Source organism: Ascaphus truei, chromosome 2 (genome assembly GCF_040206685.1).
Source record: "Ascaphus truei isolate aAscTru1 chromosome 2, aAscTru1.hap1, whole genome shotgun sequence".
NCBI lineage: Eukaryota > Metazoa > Chordata > Amphibia > Anura > Ascaphidae > Ascaphus > Ascaphus truei.
This window is the reverse complement of record NC_134484.1, coordinates 469,839,443-469,859,164: the sequence shown is the minus strand read 5'-3', so window position 1 is coordinate 469,859,164 and position 19,722 is coordinate 469,839,443. Positions and strand designations below refer to the sequence as shown.

The window sequence follows — 19,722 nt, the reverse complement described above, 5'->3', positions numbered from 1 at the left end:
ATAAGGCTGACTGAAAGAAAGAAATATGTGTAAGTTTTATTATATTCCCACCAGGGAATTTGTGCACCCCCAGTTTACGTCTATAGTAAGATAACTATGATACTGGCTTTGGCCAGGTTTTAATTGCACTATTCACAAAAGCATATGCTTTATTTAACCCCTTCAGGGCTTTCTCACATTTTCACCAGTCCATTGGACAATAATAACATATATTCAGTGTAGGTACCTGCAAAATGTGGTTATGCCTTGACGTGGCTTGCAGGCTTATAATGCTTTGGCCAAAGGGTTTAACAATATAACCCTTATTCATGAGATCACTACTTTACTTTAGCCTAATTGGTAGGAGCGCAGGAATCGTTCTTTTTGTTTATCCATAAAGATGACGGTTTGTGAGATGTTACTTTTGGCTAAACGTTTCTAATTTGTTGTAAAAGAAAAACCTCTTTTGAGAACAATCCTGAGCATCTGATGGCTCCTACTGTAGAGGAAACCAATACAATGCAGTGTGCTATTCCCTGATATAGATGCACTTGTATCAGAGGTAATTCCTCTATACTGAAGATAAACAATCACAAAGTGCATACAAAAACTACACACTAAAGAAAATGAGAAGAAAAAGAAGCAACAAATAGTAATATTTAAGGGGAAATCCTCTTTATGAAGCTTTATCATTCAAGGGCAGATAAAATACTGCTCTCTCCAGTTTGTGCGCCCCCCAGGCCTCCATGTTTATGCACCCCTACCAATTTTCCAGAGCCCCTACCAATTTTCCAATTAGTGCAGGTATAGTACACCCCAGTGTCAGTCTGCACATCACCCTCCATTGAAGAGTAGGTGAATGTATAAGGCTGACAAAAAGAAAGAAATATGTGTAAGTTTTATTATATTCACACCAGGGAATTTGTGCACTCGCAGTTTACCTCTACATTAAGATAACTATGATACTGGCTTTGGCCAGGTTTAAATTGCACGATTCACAAAGCATATGCTTTATTTAACCCCTTCAGGGCTTTCTCACATTTTCACCAGTCCATTGGACAATAATTACATATACAGTATTCAGTGTAGGTACCTGCAAAATGTGGTTATGCCTTGACGTTGCTTCCAGGCTTATAATGCGTTGGCCAAAGGGTTTAACAATATAACCCTTATTCATGAGATCACTACTTTATTTTAGCCTAATTGGTAGGAGAGCAGGAATCGTTCTTTTTGTTTATCCATAAAGATGACGGTTTGTGAGATGTTACTTTTGGCTAAACGTTTCTAATTTGTTGTAAAAGAAAACCCTCTTTTGAGAACAATTCTGAGCATCTGATGGCTCCCACTGTACAGGAAACTATTACAATGCAATGTGCTATTCCCTGATATAGATGCACTTGTATCGGAGGTGATTCCTCTATACTGAAGAAAAACAATCACAAAGTGCATACAAAAACTACACAACAATGAAAATGAGAAGAAAAAGAAGCAACAAATAGTAATATTTAAGGGGAAATCCTCTTTATGAAGCTTTATCATTCAAGGGCAGATAAAATACTGCTCTCTCCAGTTTGTGCGCCCCCCAGGCCTCCCTGTTTGTGCACCCCTGCTCTAATGTGTGTAAACTGATGTTTCCGAAGATCACCTTTAGTCACAAAGCATTTCCCACAGTCCTTCCCCTATTGAGCTTCTCTCCTGTGTGGACATGATGATGTATACAAAGTGCTCTCTTATCACGAAAATATTTCCCACATTCTGTACAGACAAAAGGCTTCTCCCCAGTGTAATTCCGCTTATGATTAGTGAGGTCACGCTCCTGACTAAACCGTTTCCCACAATGTGAACAGGAAAATGGCTTTTCCCCAGTGTGACCCCGCTGGTGAGCATTTAGGTTCCCCTTCATTAAAAAGCATTTCCCACACTTATTACAGGCAAAAGGCTTCACCCCAGTGTGTGTTAGCTGATGTGAGCGGAGGCCCCTCTTTGACAGAAAGGTTTTCCCACACTCCGTACATGCAAACGGTGTCTCCCCAGTGTGAATCAGATAGTGAACATTGAGGCCCCTCTTTTCCTTGAAGCTTCTCCCACACTCAGTACAGACAAAAGGCCTCTCTCCTGTATGAATTAACTGATGGCTTCGGAGACGGTGCTTGTGGGTGAACCGACTCTCACACTCGGTACAAGCAAAAGGTTTAATTCCAGTGTGTACTCGCTGATGTCCTATGAGGTGCACCTTTAGCTGGAAGCCTTTTCCACACTCTGTACAGGTAAAAGGTTTCTCTCCTGTGTGAATCCGCTGGTGTGTTTGGAGGTTCACCCTTTGACTGAATCGTCTCCCACACTCAGTACAAACAAAAGGTTTCTCCCCAGTGTGGATTCGATGGTGTCTGTGGAGTTCATAATTCATTGAGAAGCTTTTGCCACACACTTTACAGACACAAGGCTTCTTCCCAGTGTGGCGATGACAATGTTCCAGGAAGCTTCCCTTTTGGCAGAAGCTCTTCCCACAATCAGCACAGACATAAGGCTTCACCCCAGTGTGAACCCGCTGGTGTGAATGAAGCTTTGCCTGCTGGTCGAAGGATTTACCACACTCAGAACAGACAAAAAGCTTCTCCCTGGTGTGAGTTTGCAGGTGTTTGAGGAGACCAACTTTGGTTCTAAGGCGCCTCCCACAGTCTGAACATACAAAAAGCTTCTCTTTTTTGTGGATGTGTTGGTGTTTCAGAAGGCTCCCAATGCTCCAAAATCGTCTTTCACATTTGGTACAGATAAAAGATTTCACAATCCGGTGAGATTTTAGAAACACATTCCGTTTTGCACTTTTTACCAGCTTTTTCTTGGGGTGAGTTTTCTGAAGGGTTTTCAGGTTTCCATCTTGTAAAAAACGTTTAGCGCGCTTTATGGCGACCTGCAGCTTTTTTTTTGTAAGAGACCAGATGTGATTTTTTAATTTCTGTGTGGAAGTGATTACTTTGTTTTCATTGCAACGGTGCAACTTTTGTTTCTCATGTGCCCTTAACTGGGTCTTTAAAGTTCCCCTGGCTGTAGCTTGTTTCCCAGACTCAGTATGAGCAGAAGACCTCTCGTCTGTGTGAGATTGCTCATGCACTAGAAGTTGTCTTTGTTGGTTGGATCTTGTGCCAAATTCAATTGATATTCCCAGCCCACGGGATCCCACCTGGTTGGGGTTATGTTGAACACCAAGGCTTCCTCTAGACTCGTTTTTACCTCTTGAATACTTGTTAGATGTTGCCATTTTTGATCCATATGGAATTAAACAGTATCCAGCAGCATCACGGCTCCACTTTTGCTCCGTATTGGGCCAGCCCTCTAATAAAATAAAAGGCAGAAAACATCCTACTTTAATAAAAAAATGCTGAATGCAACTGATTTAACCAAACGTTAAGCAGAACATACTACGGACTTCCCTTTAGGATATGCACACTCTGTAGGACATCTAATATTTCCTATTTCATCCATTAGCACTACTTAGTTTTTCCACACATGGCTTCTCCATTTTGGCTTTATTTTTGTTAAATAAATCATGACACGGTGTAATATGTCATGTGTTGTTGTTCATCTGAGGTTGTATTTACCTAATTTTAAGACCTGCTCAGGAACAGATGATTGTTATTATGTCCTGATATCTAAAACCATAGAATTCAAAGAGGGTGTTAGAAGACCATTATCCCTTCTCTCTAGGTTTTTGTTGGTGTATCAGGGACTGTTTTGATTTCCTTGATATTTTCTGTTTTTTATTCTTTAGTAATCTTTGCTTTTTGCCGAATTCTTTCCTTGCTTTCTTTTATTCTTCCGTTTTTATTTAAAGATTATATTTTTCTTGCAAATTAGCTCACTGAGGCTACAGCCCCAGTGCCTGCGCTGCACGCGCGCCTGCGAGGCTGGCGGCGCGTGCAGCCGAATTCCCCCGTCTGCAGTGAGCTGCAAGGGTAAAGACAGGGGGGGCGTGGCGGGGGAGTGACGGGGGCACGGCCATGATGTCACCCGGCATGTTTGCCTTCATTGGCTGATCCACCAGGGGGCGTGGCCTAGCGCTCCTTCGCTAGGTCTGAACTCAATTTTCAGGTATCCCTGAAAAACTCGCCGTGCAGCGCGGCGGCCCCCCTCGCAGTGGGCCCGGCCCCATTGAGGGGCGGCTCTTGTCCCCACAGCGCCCGCCATAGCGGGAGCTGCAGTAGCCAGTGGGGACCAAGCCTTAGAAGGCATAACGTTGATAAGAGTTAGGAGGTCATCATAACAGCTGCTACTTTCTCTCCACTCTCTTCCACTCCCTCTCTCCACTCTCACTCTCCACTCTCTTCCACCCCTCTCTCCCACCCCCTCTCTTTCTCTTCCATCACTAACGACTCCTCCCTCCCTTGCAGAGCAAAATTGTCATAGCAACCCAACTCTGCAAAAGGATGTCCTGCCTGTAACGCTAGGGTTAGCCAGCCTCACATAATAAATGTGAAACCCGGCTGGCTGGAAGGGGAAAACTGTACAAATTAGGACAGGGAATGTAGTAACTGTATATATCTGTAAAAGCACGTTATTCCTGTAAAATGTATTCCCCTAGTTTAGCTAGCCACTATGTAATATGTGTTCTAAGCATTGCTCTGCAGGCAGACACAGTAATTCACTTAACTGAGCTGCCTGCATAGAAATGTCGGATCGTGACAAAGGGCTGGGGGAGGCCGAGTGCTGGGACAAACGGTGAGCGGGAAGGGCTGAGTATCAGGTCCGGGGATGGGCTTTCAGTGGGGCAAAGCCTTTATTCCCTGCAGACACTGAGGCGCTGTCTCTCCAGCAGAAGCAGTTTCTCCAGCTCCATTCAGTCAGCCTGGGTGACGTCATAGGTACCCGAATATAGAAATATCCATTCTTATTGAACAGAACCGGAGAGACTGCTGCTGCTGGGGAGACAATGAAAGACACTGAGAGAGGGAGGGAGGGAGACACAGAGGGAGGGAGAGACAGAGAGAGATGGAGGGATGGACACACAGAGGGAGGGAAACAGAGGGAGAAATGGAGGGAGACACAGAGGGAGAGAGGGCGGGAGGAAGACAGAAGAAGGGATGGAGAGTGACAGAGGGAGGGAGGGGACACAGAGTGAGAGAGAGGGAGATGGCGGGATGGAGTGAGACACAGAGGGAGAGAGGGAGGGAGGGAAATATATATTACAACCCATAGTTCCTCAAGTCCCAGCACTCTGCTGTACAATGGTTAGGACAACTTGCTCGTCTTCAAACAACCCAGGAAAGAACAGCCCTGATCCCAAAATGGAGCTGATGCAGGGCCGTGACGTCCATCAGGGGCAGAACTTACCCACTTGCTGATGTGTACAGAAAGAACGTCATAGGAATGTGTGCTGAACGAACCTCATAGGGAGACGGACTGTAGTGTTCCAGTTTCATAGCGCTTTATACGACTGTCTTTAGTATCAGCCAAGTGTCTTTTAGCTATATAATCAAGCGATGCCCAAGAGGGATCCCTAGGGATCACTTCTAATCCTCTCAAATGTAGATCCTCATGCCTTCCTACATGTTTTTCTAGAAAGTGTTGGGGGAAATTATGATTTTTTTTACCAGCATCAAGTAAACGTTTTGCATTCTTTATACCATTCACATGTTTGCCAATCCGTACTTTGAGTAGTCTAATTGTTTCGCCAACATATTGGAATCCGCAAGGTCAATTGATTACATAAATAACACAATTTATAAAGTGTAACACCTTATACGCCATTATCTTTGATGACCGGCATGTGACATATTTACACATGATACATGGTCCACACCAGTACTTCCCAATAGCTTTCTAAAGAAACGTATTGATACGTAGAGTCCTTAACTTTTAGGCCTTTGAATGCACTAGCGGCCAAGACACTTTTTAAACTCTCTAGCTTTTCTGAATACAACCTTGGGTCTGGCTGGAATAGTGTCTTTCAAAATGGAATCCATATTTTTAGAAAGTCCCAATGCTGACTCATACATTATTTTCCTTATCTCTGTTTCTTGTTTACAAAAATATGTGAAAAACATAGGAGAACCAGAAGCTCCTGTTACAGATCTCTGAATTGTAGGTACCAATAGAGGTTCTCCTGATCTAGTCTAGCTTCTGATAACAGATTTTTCCACCAGATCCCGATCATATCCTTTAATCCAAAATTGTGCCCAAAATATTTATAGATCATCTTCAAAATCGTCAACTCTGGAACAATACCTTCTGATTCTTAAAAATGGTCCTTATGGTATATTATTGAGTTTCTAGATTGAATGATTACTCTGATTATCCATATATGAGTTGACATCCATTTTTTTGAAAAATGTTATAGAGGTTATCTGATTATTCTCAATCGTGAAATTAAGGTCCAAGAAATTCATTTCTTTAGAGCTAGTTCACCACTTCATATACAGTAATGTTCTTTTCATTTGTGTTCAAATATGTCATGAACAGTTCCAACTCTTCAAGTGATCCCGACCATACAATTAGAATATCATCAATATACCTTCGGTAATATTGAACATGTTTTTTAAACCAATTCTTTCCAAATATAATAATTTTCCCAAAATCCCATGAATAGCCCTGCATAATTAGGTGCAAAGCGCGTTCCCACAGCCGTCCCATTAGTCTGCACATAATACTGACCTTCAAATAAAAAATTATTGTGATTCAAAATATAGGTGATACTGTCTATAATACATTTTTGCTGGTTCATTGATAAAGTGTCATCATAGTGTAAAAAGTGAGTGACTGCTTCAATACCTTGCGTGTGACGAATGTATGTGTATGAATGTATTTATGTCTTTATTTATATAGCGCCATTAATGTACATAGCGCTCTACAGTAGTAATACACGTGACAATAATAAATAACAAATAATACAAATAACAGATCATGGAAATAAGTGCTTCAGACATAAAAGTAGCTTTTAGGAAGAGGAGTCCCTGCTCCGAAGGGCTTACAATCTAATGTGTACAATGATGCTATATCTAAGGTGACCCAAATGAAGTGTTCCTGCCAAATAAAGGATTGTAAAGAGTTACGTACATCCGTACTATATCATAAATACGAAGGGACTAGCGCTGTGAGAGGAGCAAGAAAAGTGTCGACATAATGAGATAGTTGAAGGGGTGGAATCTATCCCTGACACAATGGGACGGCCCGGCAGGTTCTGGAGACATTTATGTATCTTGGGTACATGATATAGTATGGGAATACGGGGAAGTTCATTGTAAATATAATTGAATTTTTTCAAGGACAAATTCCAACTGTTTTGGCTTTCAATAAAATGATCTGAGTATTGACAAATATAGTCATGTTGGACCTTTATCCAGACACTGATACGACACATTATCACTTAACCAGCGTGTTGCGTCTCTAATATAAACCTGTCAATTTTTTTAACACTGTACCACCTCCTTTGTCGCCTTGGCAGATAATTAGATTACTATTTTCATTGAACTAATTTAGAGCTTATTTATCTCGTTTATCCAGATTGTTATTCATCGCATAACGAGTGTTGCTACATAAACGTCTACATTCTCTCTCTACTAGTTTGCCAAAGAGCTCAATATATGGTCCCCTTGATACATAGAGATACAAAAATGGACTTTGGTTTATGTTCTGTATGTGATATACCTTTACTAGTTTCACTATCTTCTAACAAACTACTGTAGTAAGTTCTTGTAGAGTTTCTTGTTCTAGTTCAGTAAAATTGTGAATTGTTCTTGGGAATTTTTTATGAAATGCCTGTTTAGTGTCATCTTCTACAGGAATTCAATATAGATTGAATTAATTTGGTTTTTTCACTGGTGAATAGGCAACACCCTTAAGGACACTAAATTGTGCTCCTGTTAAATGATGATTTCATAAGCTGTAAATACCATTGGCTATCAATATTTAATCTGTGAGTTCCATTTCTTGGAATTTGGTGGAATTTTTCCCCTTACCTCCTCTACCTCTAGAGACCCTCTTTTTCTCCCCCTCTGAGCCAGGGCAACTGGTGAAGAGACCGCGGATATTGGGACCTCTTTTTGGGAATTTCCCCTGTGGATTCATGAAAATCCTCTTTAAAAAAAAAGTGGACAATTCCAATACCGTTATTGGCTTTTCTACAATAGCTTCTCTATTGTGCCTTTCAAATGATCTTTCATCCTATCTTTTATCATCATAAGCAGTGGTCGACAAATCACCAAAAAATCTACTCGCCACACCAAAAAATCTACTCGCCACCTAGTACCAAACGTGTGCTGCTTGGGCCAATAGGAGCTCGCCACGATGTTAAATAGACTCGCCCGGGGCGAGCAAATGTATAGGTTTGTCGATCACTGATCATAAGGGAGTCTATTTTGTTCATAGTTACCCATCCGTTTGGGATGATTTACAGTATATTGGTTATCTTTTTCATGTTAATCTCTATGAGATCTTGAATCAAGCCTAAAATTGGGTTCAAAATCATTCATGGTACCTGTGTCCTGGTTTTGTGCCCAATTATATTGGTTATTATTTTGATAATCCAATTTTACCTTTCTTTTTCTTTAAATGCATATGATGGATCTATATATCTGTCCAATTTTACTTTAAGTTCTTTCTCAAAAACCAGGAGGGCTTCATTGTTAATTGTAGTCAAAATTGTCTGTCTCGTTTCAGCGATCTGTACCTCTAGATTTTGCAATGCGATTATTCTCTCATCAGTCAACAATTGCATAATCTTGAAAGAACAATTATCCATAATTATCCATAATTCAAGAAGGTCTTGGATGATTTGGAACGATTGTTCCAAACTAACCTTGTGTAACGGAGTTTCCCCCACCCAATCTCATGTTGGCCCTAGCACGGGGAAACTGACTCTGGTTACAAGGCATAATAGTGTGGTGCACCTGCTGGCTTACAGGACTCCTGAGTCTCCCGCTTGATGGTATTATGGGGAAGGTCAGGACAGGCTTCTGGAGACATACTCAGTACGTACTCACGGTGACAGCGCCTCCATCTATTGCAGGCCCCAGGATATGGCTTGGAATCCCTGGAATAGAACGTCCCACACAGGGATGAGAGATTCCAGTCTCAAAATCGCTTCTTTATAAATCAGGAACACTTTATTGCACCAACAGCATACACTGGAGCAGCATACACAGCAGTACAGGAACACAGGAGTTCTCCTGCAGGATGGACCTGGCCATGGAAGCAGGCCTAGCTCTTCCACTACCCCCTGTCAGAGTAGTGGAACCGTCTACCCGCCTCTCCCCTAAGGGAGGGCCCACAGATTGGCAGAGCCCTGCACAACTGGGTTTGGTGACTGAGCTCCTCTCAAGGTAGGAGCAACTGACTAACAACAGGAAATGCAGTTCACTAAGACAGATCCAGCAAGAGCCCGCCCCTGTCCCTTATTGGACACAGGCCTGACTGCACTGCCTTCTCTGCCCTACTGATCTGCAGTGAGTGGGGAAAACCCATATTTACTCCTGGCAAACTTACCCTTACTAAGTATTACTGCCAGGAGGAGGGCACACCTATAACCCCAAAATTAACCAGGGCTACACTTGTATCACCAAAACCTGGTTTCTCTACATTTCTCCAGATTGTGACATAATACATTCAAATCCTGAAGTTTCATCTTGAAAAAACATATCAGCTAGTGTCAGTGTGTCAGTGTGTCAGTGTCTGTGTGTCAGTGTCTGTGTGTCTGTATGTGTGTTTCTGTGTGTGTGTGTGTGTGTGTGTGTGTCTGTGTTTGTGTGTGTCTGTTTCAGTCTGTGTCTGTCTGTGTCTGTTTGTGTCTGACTGTGTCTCTCTATCTGTCTGTGTGTCTCTCTGTCTCTGTGTGTGCATGTGTGTATCTATATAATATTCCAGATAACAAATACTTGCTCATTCACAAGTTCTTGCCCTTTTACACTGTGTTTAGTGATTTGAGTTTTATGATTTATTGGAGTGATAGAATTGAAAAAATAAGTTTGATGTTTTTTTCATACTTATTGCAGGATCGGGCAGTGCTATATACAGGGTCTTCTCCATTTTTATCTATATATCTATACACAATTCTTGTTATATATCATTATTACCAACCTGGCTGCTTGTTATCAAGAGATTTCAATCAATTCTTGGTTTTCTAACCCTAATCCCGGTGCATTGTTACTCACAATAGTCCTGCATTTCTATGAAAGACTTGGAGAAACAGGACTGGGTTACAGCCTCATGCTGACATGAAGTAAATTGGCATTGTTGCATATAGAGGATTGTTGGTCACTTACTGATTTGAAGTTGGATGGTTTTTCCTCCTCCTGTGCCCTGTAAATCCCCATTACTCAGGTCTTTCTTCCCTGGGTTACTCTGTAATCTCTCCAATATAACCACTGGGGAACCTGCCCAAAGGGAAAAGCAGAAGCAGTCACGTAAATGTGAGGGGCGACTGGGAAGTGGGAGGAGCCGGGATATTAACCCTTTACTGTATCCCTCCCCTTTGCAGTAAGGAACAAATCTTTCTTAGGAAGTGTTACTATACATAAACAGACGGGAAACACATGGGAATACATATAGTAACCCACTAACCAACCCTGCTCAGGGAAATAACAAACAGCAGAATAATACTCACAGGGGGAGGTGTATTAACCTAGCAAACGTGCCAATATAAGTTTGTTTTGATGCATTGCTCCTGTAGCACCTTCACTATTTTCCCCCCATAGCTTGTCATGTAAGTCCTGGTAAGAGCAGACGGTGCTTGGGTTAATAGTCAGTTGGTGATATCAGGGCCGTCTTAGCAGCATTATAGGCCCCCGGGCAAAGCAGTGCACTGGGCCCTGCAAAATTTCTCTGGCGAATGCAGACATGCCAACTCTCCGCTTCAAGTCGTAATTTTTCTCCTTCTACCGAGTTAGCGGGAGATTTGAATGTTGAGGCGGGTGATCGAAAAATGAGTGTTAAATTCTGGTCTGTGCATAGTTTAGCATGGGGCCCCTATTTCTCGTGGGGCCCCCGGGCAACTGCCCAGCATGCCCATGCGTTAAGACGGCACTGGGTGAGATCACATCCCCTCAGTTGCTGAGTGTAGCAACTTACAGGCACAAGTCTGGGCTTGTGGAGCTGCTGGAATGAGGGGGAGATGCTAGAGAGAATAGTCAGTTGATCCCTCACCTAGGGATGTGCAGGTTCACCACTGATCTAGGGGGAGGACCAGGATCAGGAAGGGAAGCCTTGGAATAAGAGTAGACTGCCCGGGAGCCTCAAGCTCCTAGGACTGATAGTCAAGGCCAAGTGAAGAGAAGCAAGACCTTCCTATATGAAGTACATGTAGAGGGAGTATTCTGATGTGCAGGGTGCTAGGGACTAGGACGCCTGCCGAGACGTCCTTACCGGGAAGGGTCACGGAGGGAAATTGCCCTACAAGGTACAAGAGGAGAAGCCTGTCTAATGATGTACTGCGTTCTACGGGAGATTGATCATTGATGCAGTGCAAGCCCTGAAACTGTTGTGCCTGTCAATAAACCCCTTTGAGTTGCAAAAGATCCTGGCGCCCTATTTCTTATCCTGTACTCACAACCATCAACTAGCCTCCATTACAGTCAAGGCCTGAACCTGCCAGAGTGAACTCTGAGATCACAGGTAATTGACCGCGGAGCTAACACTCTAATTCCGTTGGGAACGGGTAAATAGACATTCTCACACGTGTACATCCTGCAGCTGGGGATTTTAGGGGTGTTACACTCCATTTCCTTATTGTGATTGATACATCTCATTAGAATCTGTGCTTCATGCTCCCTAACTTCTCCTATTGACCTTTCCCATATCACAAGATGATGAACATGGGGGAAAACCTGGAGCCTACTTGGAGAATACAGTGTGACATGACCTTCCCTTTGTGCCAGTCTAAAAACCCTCCCTGACCTGCAGTAGTCTGATAAGGTAAGCCAGAGACCCAGAATGGTCCATCTGCTCCATAAGGGCTGCGACGGTCGGATCGGGCTGACTTGAGCTGGCTGCAGGGAGGTGAGGGAAGGAGGAGGGTTTTAAAGGGTTTAAAAGAGAGAGTTGGGGTCTGGGAGGCCAGAGCGTTTTCTCAACCGGTCCCTGGTAGTGGGTCCTCTGGGTGGTGGAACAGCCCTGCCAGCCATGTTTAGTGGCAATGCTAAGAACAGGTAAAGGTGCGGGCGCCTACTGTGCAGGAGGGCCCGGGTAGAGCTCCAACTACAGATTTACTGGCTGGAGGCGTTGGCTGTGCCGTTGGGCCTGCAATCAAAGTGTGGTAAAGTTGCCGTCTAAGCAGTAGAAGGACTTGCTTGTTGCTCTTTGAGATGGGCATTTCTTGCAAACTAATCAGTAGGACACCTCTGGAAACATTTGCATTTAAACCGTCCTTCTATTGTCTGCACTTGCTGGAAGATCTCAGAGAATCCACCTCTCAGAGCAACGAGCCTGGAAGCCTTTTTGTAATTATATAGAAAGTCAGAGAGTTCGGCGTGGAACAGAGATAGAGGAAGTGGCCTGAGGTGGGGAGAGCTGGGGCCCGCCGGCAACTGCTCGGTGTGGTCGCCCGGCCCCCCGGCAGTCATTGACCCCCCCTCCCGGCAGCCACAACTCCCCCCCCCTGGCGGCCCCATCCTCCCCGGTAGCCACATCCCCCTTCCTGGCAGGCAGCCCCCCCCTAGAAGTCACCCCCCCTGGCAGTCACCTCCCCCCCGCGGCAGCCCTATTCCCAGCAGTCATCTCCCCCAGCAGCCACCCTCTCAGCAGCCCCCTCCTCGGCAGACCCCCTCCTTGGCAGTCCCTGTCCCCCCCCCCAGAAGCCTCCTCCTTGGCAGTCGACCCCCCCGGCAATCGCCCCTCACCATAGCAGTCACCCCCCCCCCCACAGTAGTCGTACTCCCCATGCCCCCAGTGCCCCCAAGCAGTCCTCCCCCGGCAGTCACCAGGCCCGGTCCGACCATCACCAAGGTAAGTCTATTTTTTTAATTTGTAAAAGGAAAGGTTCACAGTTTAGTGTTAGGACCTGCATTAATTTGGTTATACCTTGATGTTGATATGCAGGCTTATGACGCTTTGGCCAAAGGGTTTAACTAAATAACCAAGTAATTACTATTATTATTGAAGTATTTAAACTCTATACTTATTGCTTTATATGTTTTGTCAACTGGATGCAGCATTGGGCTCCTCTGTCTTTGGTTTGAAAATAAATGCAGGGATTTAAAATGGCCGCCCAACTGAAGTGAAAAGCAAGCAAAGTCTGTCCCACTGTGTATAACCAGTTGTGCTTACAGCACACACAGAGAATGTGTGAAGTGGGGATGCAAAAGCACCCAGAGGCCAGTAGATGAAGATATGTTAAGGTGCTGAACCCACGCAGAAAAAACAAAAAAAAATTCGGAAGAAAGTGAAAATTGAAGCTGGCAATTTCTGAGTGCAAAGTCTGCCCTGTCAGGAATGAAAGGATTACTGTGTTGTGTAAAGGGAAAAGCACCAACAAGAGGTCAAGGTGAAGAATACACCTGAAGGTAGAAAATGGAGAATACAATGTGTTTTATGTGTAAGGTGCCTGGCCACACAAAAAATTTGTCCTTTCATAAATGGGTATCCTGGCGTGGTCCCACAAAAGGAATCACACCAGAAGTGTTTATGGTGTGAAAAGCTGGACTACACCAAAAGACTGTCCCTTTCAGGCTGGATGAGAATGCCGATGATGATGCCGATGATGATGACTCCTCCTACGGGGCCCCACGAAAAGGACAGTCTCCATTTTGAGCAGAAGCTCCAGAAATTTTTTACCCCGTGTGTTCAGGAAGGCGTGGGTCAGAAAAAAACAAAGATGAGCCACAGACCAGAGCGTTTGGCGCAATAGTCACGGAAATGACGACTAGCCTTGGGATGACAAAGGCTACCGCTACCCAGTGTGTCCCCACAGAGCAGTATGAGGAGCTGAAAGCCATTATGCGTGTCACGAGAGCATCGCTGGAGGCGGAGCTTAGATGCCAGGTGACTCTGTATGAGAAGGAGCGGGAGAAGGTCCGGAAACTGGAGCAAGAGCTAAAGAAGCAGAGAGGCTGTTCCATCCCCATGTGTCAGAATGCCAAGGAGAAAGAGGCCTTGAAAACAGAAGCAGCGGCGATCCTAGCGACAAACTGCAGAGCTCCAAAATTTGAAGGAGACGCTGATGCAAACCCAGAGCAAGAACCGGGAAGAGGTGAAGGCCCTGAGAGGGGACTTGCAGGATCAAACTGAAAAACTGCAGATGCAGATTGCTGAGTGCAAGATACAGCTCGCCGAGAGGGAGGAGGTGTCCGTCCATCAGGTGGCCGACCTGACACTACGCTATGAGACCGAGATGGCCGATACCTGCAAGCTGCTGGACAAGGTCTAGGAGGAGCACCACTAAGTGCAGGTCAGAAATAGAGAAAAATAAACAAATTTATGCCTTGCTCTGAGCCTGCTAGGAGATGTGGAATCGAGACTCAACGCCAAAGAAGCTGAACTAGCAGCTGCATTGAGTGGAAAAAGAAATGCAGAAAGATAGCTTCAAGAACCGAGGAAGGACCTGGAGTCTGAGCGTGCTGGCCGCAAAATGGCAGAGAAACAAAAGCATGACCTGGGCAACGAACTTGAGGCTCTGAAGACTGAGCGGGATGCTACGTTGGACTCTACTGCTGCCCAGCAGGAGGTTTCTCAGCTGAAGTTGGAGAAAAAGGTATTGACACGGCCCAAGCATCTGTATACCACAGAAACTAATGGGCCTGAGCAAGTGAGGCGCTCCAAGAAGCGTGACTGCAATACCTTTGCAGTGCTACAGTCTACTTTCCACAAGGCACGGAATGGGAAGGCCAATATGCGACGGAGTAGCACAGTAAGAATCCAGTCATATTGCAGTGCCCATGGGACCCAAATTGGATTGCTTGCCATAAGGGCAGCCACTGTGAAGAGACAGTCGCAAATGGGACGGAAGTGTGTCCATGATCGTAAGATGAGAAAGACCTCACAGATTGTCCAGCGACATTCCCAACGGAGTAAGTTAAGGAGTCAAGACAGAAAGGCCCAAACTTACGAGCCTGCCGACTAATAGAGAGGCGTCATGGGGTGCACTTCGGGTTAATAAGAATCCCATCCAAGTTGAAGTACTGAAGATAAATGGTGTGAAACCCAACACTGAAGGTACGCTGATGGAGAAAGATTCAAAAGCCATCACCGCTAAAGCAGAGTTGCTGTCTTCACAAGAAGGCCAAACAGTCACTGGCGAGTGTACGCAATGAGCTGACCAAGGTCAAGGCTCTTCTACAGGGTAAGGGAGACTCTGAGCACAAGAGGAAGAAGACGGAGATGCATCTTCAGGATCTGCAGATCAAGGTCACAGAGCGGCATAGAGTCCTGAGAGAGAGCTAACAGACAGCAGAATCTCAAGAACCTTTGCAAGAAGGGACACAACAAAAGCAGAGCTTTAAACTCAAACTGGCACAAGACAAAAAGGTAGAGAGGTACCAGTCTGCAGGCCTAGAAGGCCTAGTACTTGCCCAGAAGAAAAAAGTCTTCAACTGGAACGCAAGGCAAGGAAAAAGAAAAGATGGATGTAAGATGTCTCTGACAAAGAGGCTGGTGCACAGGAATAATGCACAGGCCTCTCACAGGACAATGTTTCGCTGGGGGGAGAGATATGTGATACCATCACTGTCCTCTAGGGGCTGGAACAGTGCAGTAAGTGTGCTTTCCAGTCCACAGAGAGTAGATTCCTCAAAGAGAAGCCAGCAGTAGCTGCCAGCCAGTGGAGTTAATCAGCCTGGTCTGAGTGAACAAGGAAGTGGTTTAAAAGACAGACTGAAAGCTGCTATGCTGAGAGACTGTTTTCCCCAGAGAAGGATGGGGGGGGGGGAATAGAAGTTCTCCCCAGCTGCGGAAGCTGGACATAGGACCTACAGAGGAGTTTATCTGGGCTCAGCATGAGGCTGAGTTCTCCTAAGAAGGAAAGGACGCAAGACCGTGCTGAAGCAGGGACGTCTGCTCCAAAGGACTTACAAACAGATAAGCAAAAAACCCTTTATTGCCGTATGCAAAGACTGTGTAGATTGTTTGCGTATGCCAGGGCATATTTTAGGGGTGGGAACCAGCTTAGCTGGCCATCCAACTAGTGAAGGCGAAAGCTACGACGTACTGTAGTTAGCTTTCCCTAAAGGGAATAGGTGTTATTTTTATGTTTTGTTTGGGCATAAAGGGAAGGTGGGCCGGTTGTATGATTTAATCCCTCTCAATAAAACCCCTGCAGTTAAACTTTATACAGTTTTTCTGGCTTTAAATTGGGACAAAAGAGACTGCAACGTGGTGTAGGCATCACTATATATATATATATGTATTGGGTAGGTGGGTATTTTGCAAGCATTTGGGGGGTGGGGATTTTTTTTAAATGTATTTGGGGGTGGGAAGTTTTTTTGGTATATATCTTGTGGGGGGAATTGTGTGAGGGGGAGGGAATGAGTGAGCGTGGGGTAATTGACAGAGGGAGAGGAGAGAGGGGGTGAGTGAGGAAAAGAGGGAGTAAGAGTGAGACGCAGGGGAGAGAAATACATGTGAGGCGGGAGAGTGAGAGGGGGTGAGACTGAAGGGAGAGAAATACATGGGAAGAGGGGGGGGGGGGGGAGAGGGGGCTCGTGAGGTGTGACATGGGGGGCGGCTCGCAATACCGCCGACACGGGTGGGGGGGGGAGGCGGGGCTGCTTAAAATGTTTGTCCTGGGCCTCACAATTTCTGTTGGCGGCTCTGGATGCCATGTTGTGTGTTGCAGGGGGGTGCCATGTTGTGTATGTGTGTTTCATGGGGGTGGGAGGTGCCATTTTGTGTGTTCTGGAGGGGGGGTATTTTGTGTGTTGAGGAGAGGGCGGTATTATGTGTATTGAGAAGAGGACAAGATGAAAAATGTAGTGGTGGCAAAAAGGTGTGGGCCTAAGGGCGGTAAAATTGAAAATCCGCCACTGTGGTAAGTACTGCCAATGTTGTGTTTTTGTGATGCTACACATGACAGGTTCAGCGGTTTGCTTCCCTCACTCCAAATTATTTGTTATTGCGGTTATAACATTTTACTGTATCTGTGGATCATGTCTAATAATCATCTAAAATCCACCGACAATTAATTCCATCCTATAATTTGGGGTTCAGACGAGATTTGGGACAAGACCTGCAGATTTGAAAACAAACAAAATATCTTCTCTACTTACTCAGCAAGCGCGAATCTGTGACCTTACAGGAGAGGGCTCCTCCGCCTGTCCTGAGAGAGAACTTTCCTCTGTCCATGTTTGCTGAGGATCAGATAGTACGGGAGCTGCTCCAGGTCTAAATCTGACAAATACATAATAAGAATCATAGATACATACACTGTATGTCTATCAACACTCACATACAAATATCCAGAGATATATACATACAAACACATACACAAGCACACAGAGAGGGATGTGTGTCAGAATTGTGTAATTGGCCCTAAAACACAGAGCGAACATTCTCGTCTGTGACATATACATAAAGGTTGTTGATCTTGTTTCTTACACTTGGCTCAGATCTCTCAATAACAAAGGTTTACGCCACCTCACGCCTGACGGATTTATTTGCCGCAGACAGAAAGTAAAACTGCACCAGATACAGACACAAACTCTGGTCCGTCTCATTATAATATAGCGCTGGCTTTCTTCTACCCTAACTCCTCCTATAACCTCTTTACAGGCCGATCATAGGCGCACCGTGATATACTGAGACTAGGAGGGCTGTATAGAGACTTGTATATTAAAAACTAATCATAATTTTATTTTGCGTTAAAAAAGAAAAAAAATGTCGCCTATATACCACATGCACGCGACCTCCACATCAGCACGTGGTTAACCTCCGTGATATAGCGGATATAGCTTTTCTTATACCACAATTCCTCCAATTACCTACGGAGATACCTGCAGACTATATGCACTGTTATTTTGGCTCCATATAGGAGCAACATATTGTGAGGTCCACAGCAGTGTTTTATTTTCTATTGTTTTTTTTAAATATGTAAATGTATCTGATTTCTATGAAATAAAGCTTTGTTTGTGTTTGTTTATGTTCGGATGCTCGTATGAGTTTTTTTTATGTTGCTTGTTCTTCCACATTAGATATATTTATAATGAAGATTGCTGCCTTGTTTATTTCTTTATATCTATTTTTACTATTAATAAAATGTTACAGTAACTTCCACCTGTAAGGACATCTCCCTGTGTGCACGGTGTGTACTGTACCTTCCTTATCTGCCATGTGGGACGCGCTTATAATACACACTGACTACAGAACCAATCAGATATAAAACTATACCCATTACAGAGCAGGACACGGTGTCCGACACCGATTCTAAGAGACACTTTGACTTTATCTCAACCTCAATTTAACCTCAAAACCTCCTTGTGCCTTTAGCTCATGGGATCCATAACCAGCCTGCTGGGTTTCCCTGCATTGTACAAACTGCACTACAATTATCATCACTTCCTCTTCCTCATTATTCTATCTGTACAAGATAGCACCGTATACACAGATAGTTACACACGCACATACACATCATGTGATACACAGGAAAATAACACAATGTAATGGGAATCCCAGCCTCCTGTAGAAATGACTTATTTATACATTACTTACCTCCTGTATCCTAATTATTTTACTTCCTGCTTCAGACTCACATGGAAATCCTTCTGTGCCTGTTACAATGTGGCCGGCTACAGAGCCACGGGAAGTCACATGCAGGAAGTCACATGCAGGAAGTCACATGCAGGAAGTCACAGCGCAAAACCAAAAGGCCTCATGAGATATGTAGTTGTTTTGTCTCAGAGATTCCCTGAGCCTGGAACACATCAGATCTCACAGTGATTTACAGATAAAAAGATTCAGGCTGCAAACTGAGCACTGTAAGGCCGCGCTTAATGTGCCGGCGACAGCGCGTCAAAACAAATGTATTGCCGACGCCGCGTGCGCTTATAGTAGGAGCGGCGCGACGGCTTGGTCGCGATCGCTGGAAGTGAATTCAATTCAATTTTTCCAGCGACCGCAGCGTGACGTCAGCGTCGCCGGCACTATAAGCGCAGCCTAAGCATGTTCCCTTACACTTCCTCCCATAATATATACTTCCTCTCTCTGTGCCAGAGCGCGTGATAATGTTATACACAGGGAGCTAGTTACTAATGCTGCCACTTATAAGATATGTGAGGAAAAACGGCGGTCACTGCTACTCCACAAAAAACTCCCACCAGGCGCTTAAAAACGAAATAATTTTAATGATCAAAAACAAAAAAGAACTTCCACATGGTGGTAACCTCTGCCACGTTTCGTTCTATTGCAGAACTTTATCAAAGATAAAGACTTTTTTTTTGTTGCTAATATTCTGAAGGCACGGGCCCAATTGGCGTACGTGCGTGGGAAGAGACGCTTCTCGACGTCGTCTTTCCTAGCCTCCCCTTTCTTATCAGATCGCGCCAGCGCCTCCCTGTAATCGGGTAGTAGTGACAGGATTTCCACAAAATCCCCCGCCCAAATAGTCTCCTTTTCTTCCTTAGTCAAATGTGTGCCCAACTCATTAGTGATGCACAACTGTGGAGTTGAAAAGGCCTCTGCCGGAAGCGCTACCTTTGGCTTTGAAACGGCGTCCGAGACCCCGGCCGTGAGAAGAGACACCGGGGTCGATGAGGCTGGGGGAGCTAGTAAAACCGGGACCCCGGCTGCAATGGGAAGGGAATAAGTGGTGCCGACGACCCCGGCCGTAGAAGG

The 19,722-nt window shown here is 44.7% G+C and overlaps 1 protein-coding gene across 3 annotated transcripts in view; it reads right to left on the bottom strand.

The window, feature by feature from the left end:
- Nucleotides 1–18,695, bottom strand: part of LOC142488344 (uncharacterized) — a 50,364-nt gene extending 31,669 nt beyond the window's left edge. Inside the window, exons 1-4 of one of the 3 annotated variants that reach the window (XM_075588739.1) lie at nt 18,601–18,695; nt 17,163–17,283; nt 10,233–10,343; nt 1,496–3,312 (exon numbers count right to left, since the gene is read on the bottom strand). In XM_075588739.1, coding sequence (XP_075444854.1) covers nt 1,631–3,312; nt 10,233–10,343; nt 17,163–17,238 — 1,869 coding nt within the window. In that variant the 5' untranslated portion in view covers nt 17,239–17,283; nt 18,601–18,695 and the 3' untranslated portion in view covers nt 1,496–1,630. Of the gene's footprint in view, nt 1–1,495; nt 3,313–10,232; nt 10,344–17,162; nt 17,284–18,600 lie in introns of those variants that run through there. The other 2 variants (XM_075588740.1, XM_075588741.1) reach the window with 2 other exon arrangements.
- Nucleotides 18,696–19,722: the final 1,027 nt, after the last annotated feature.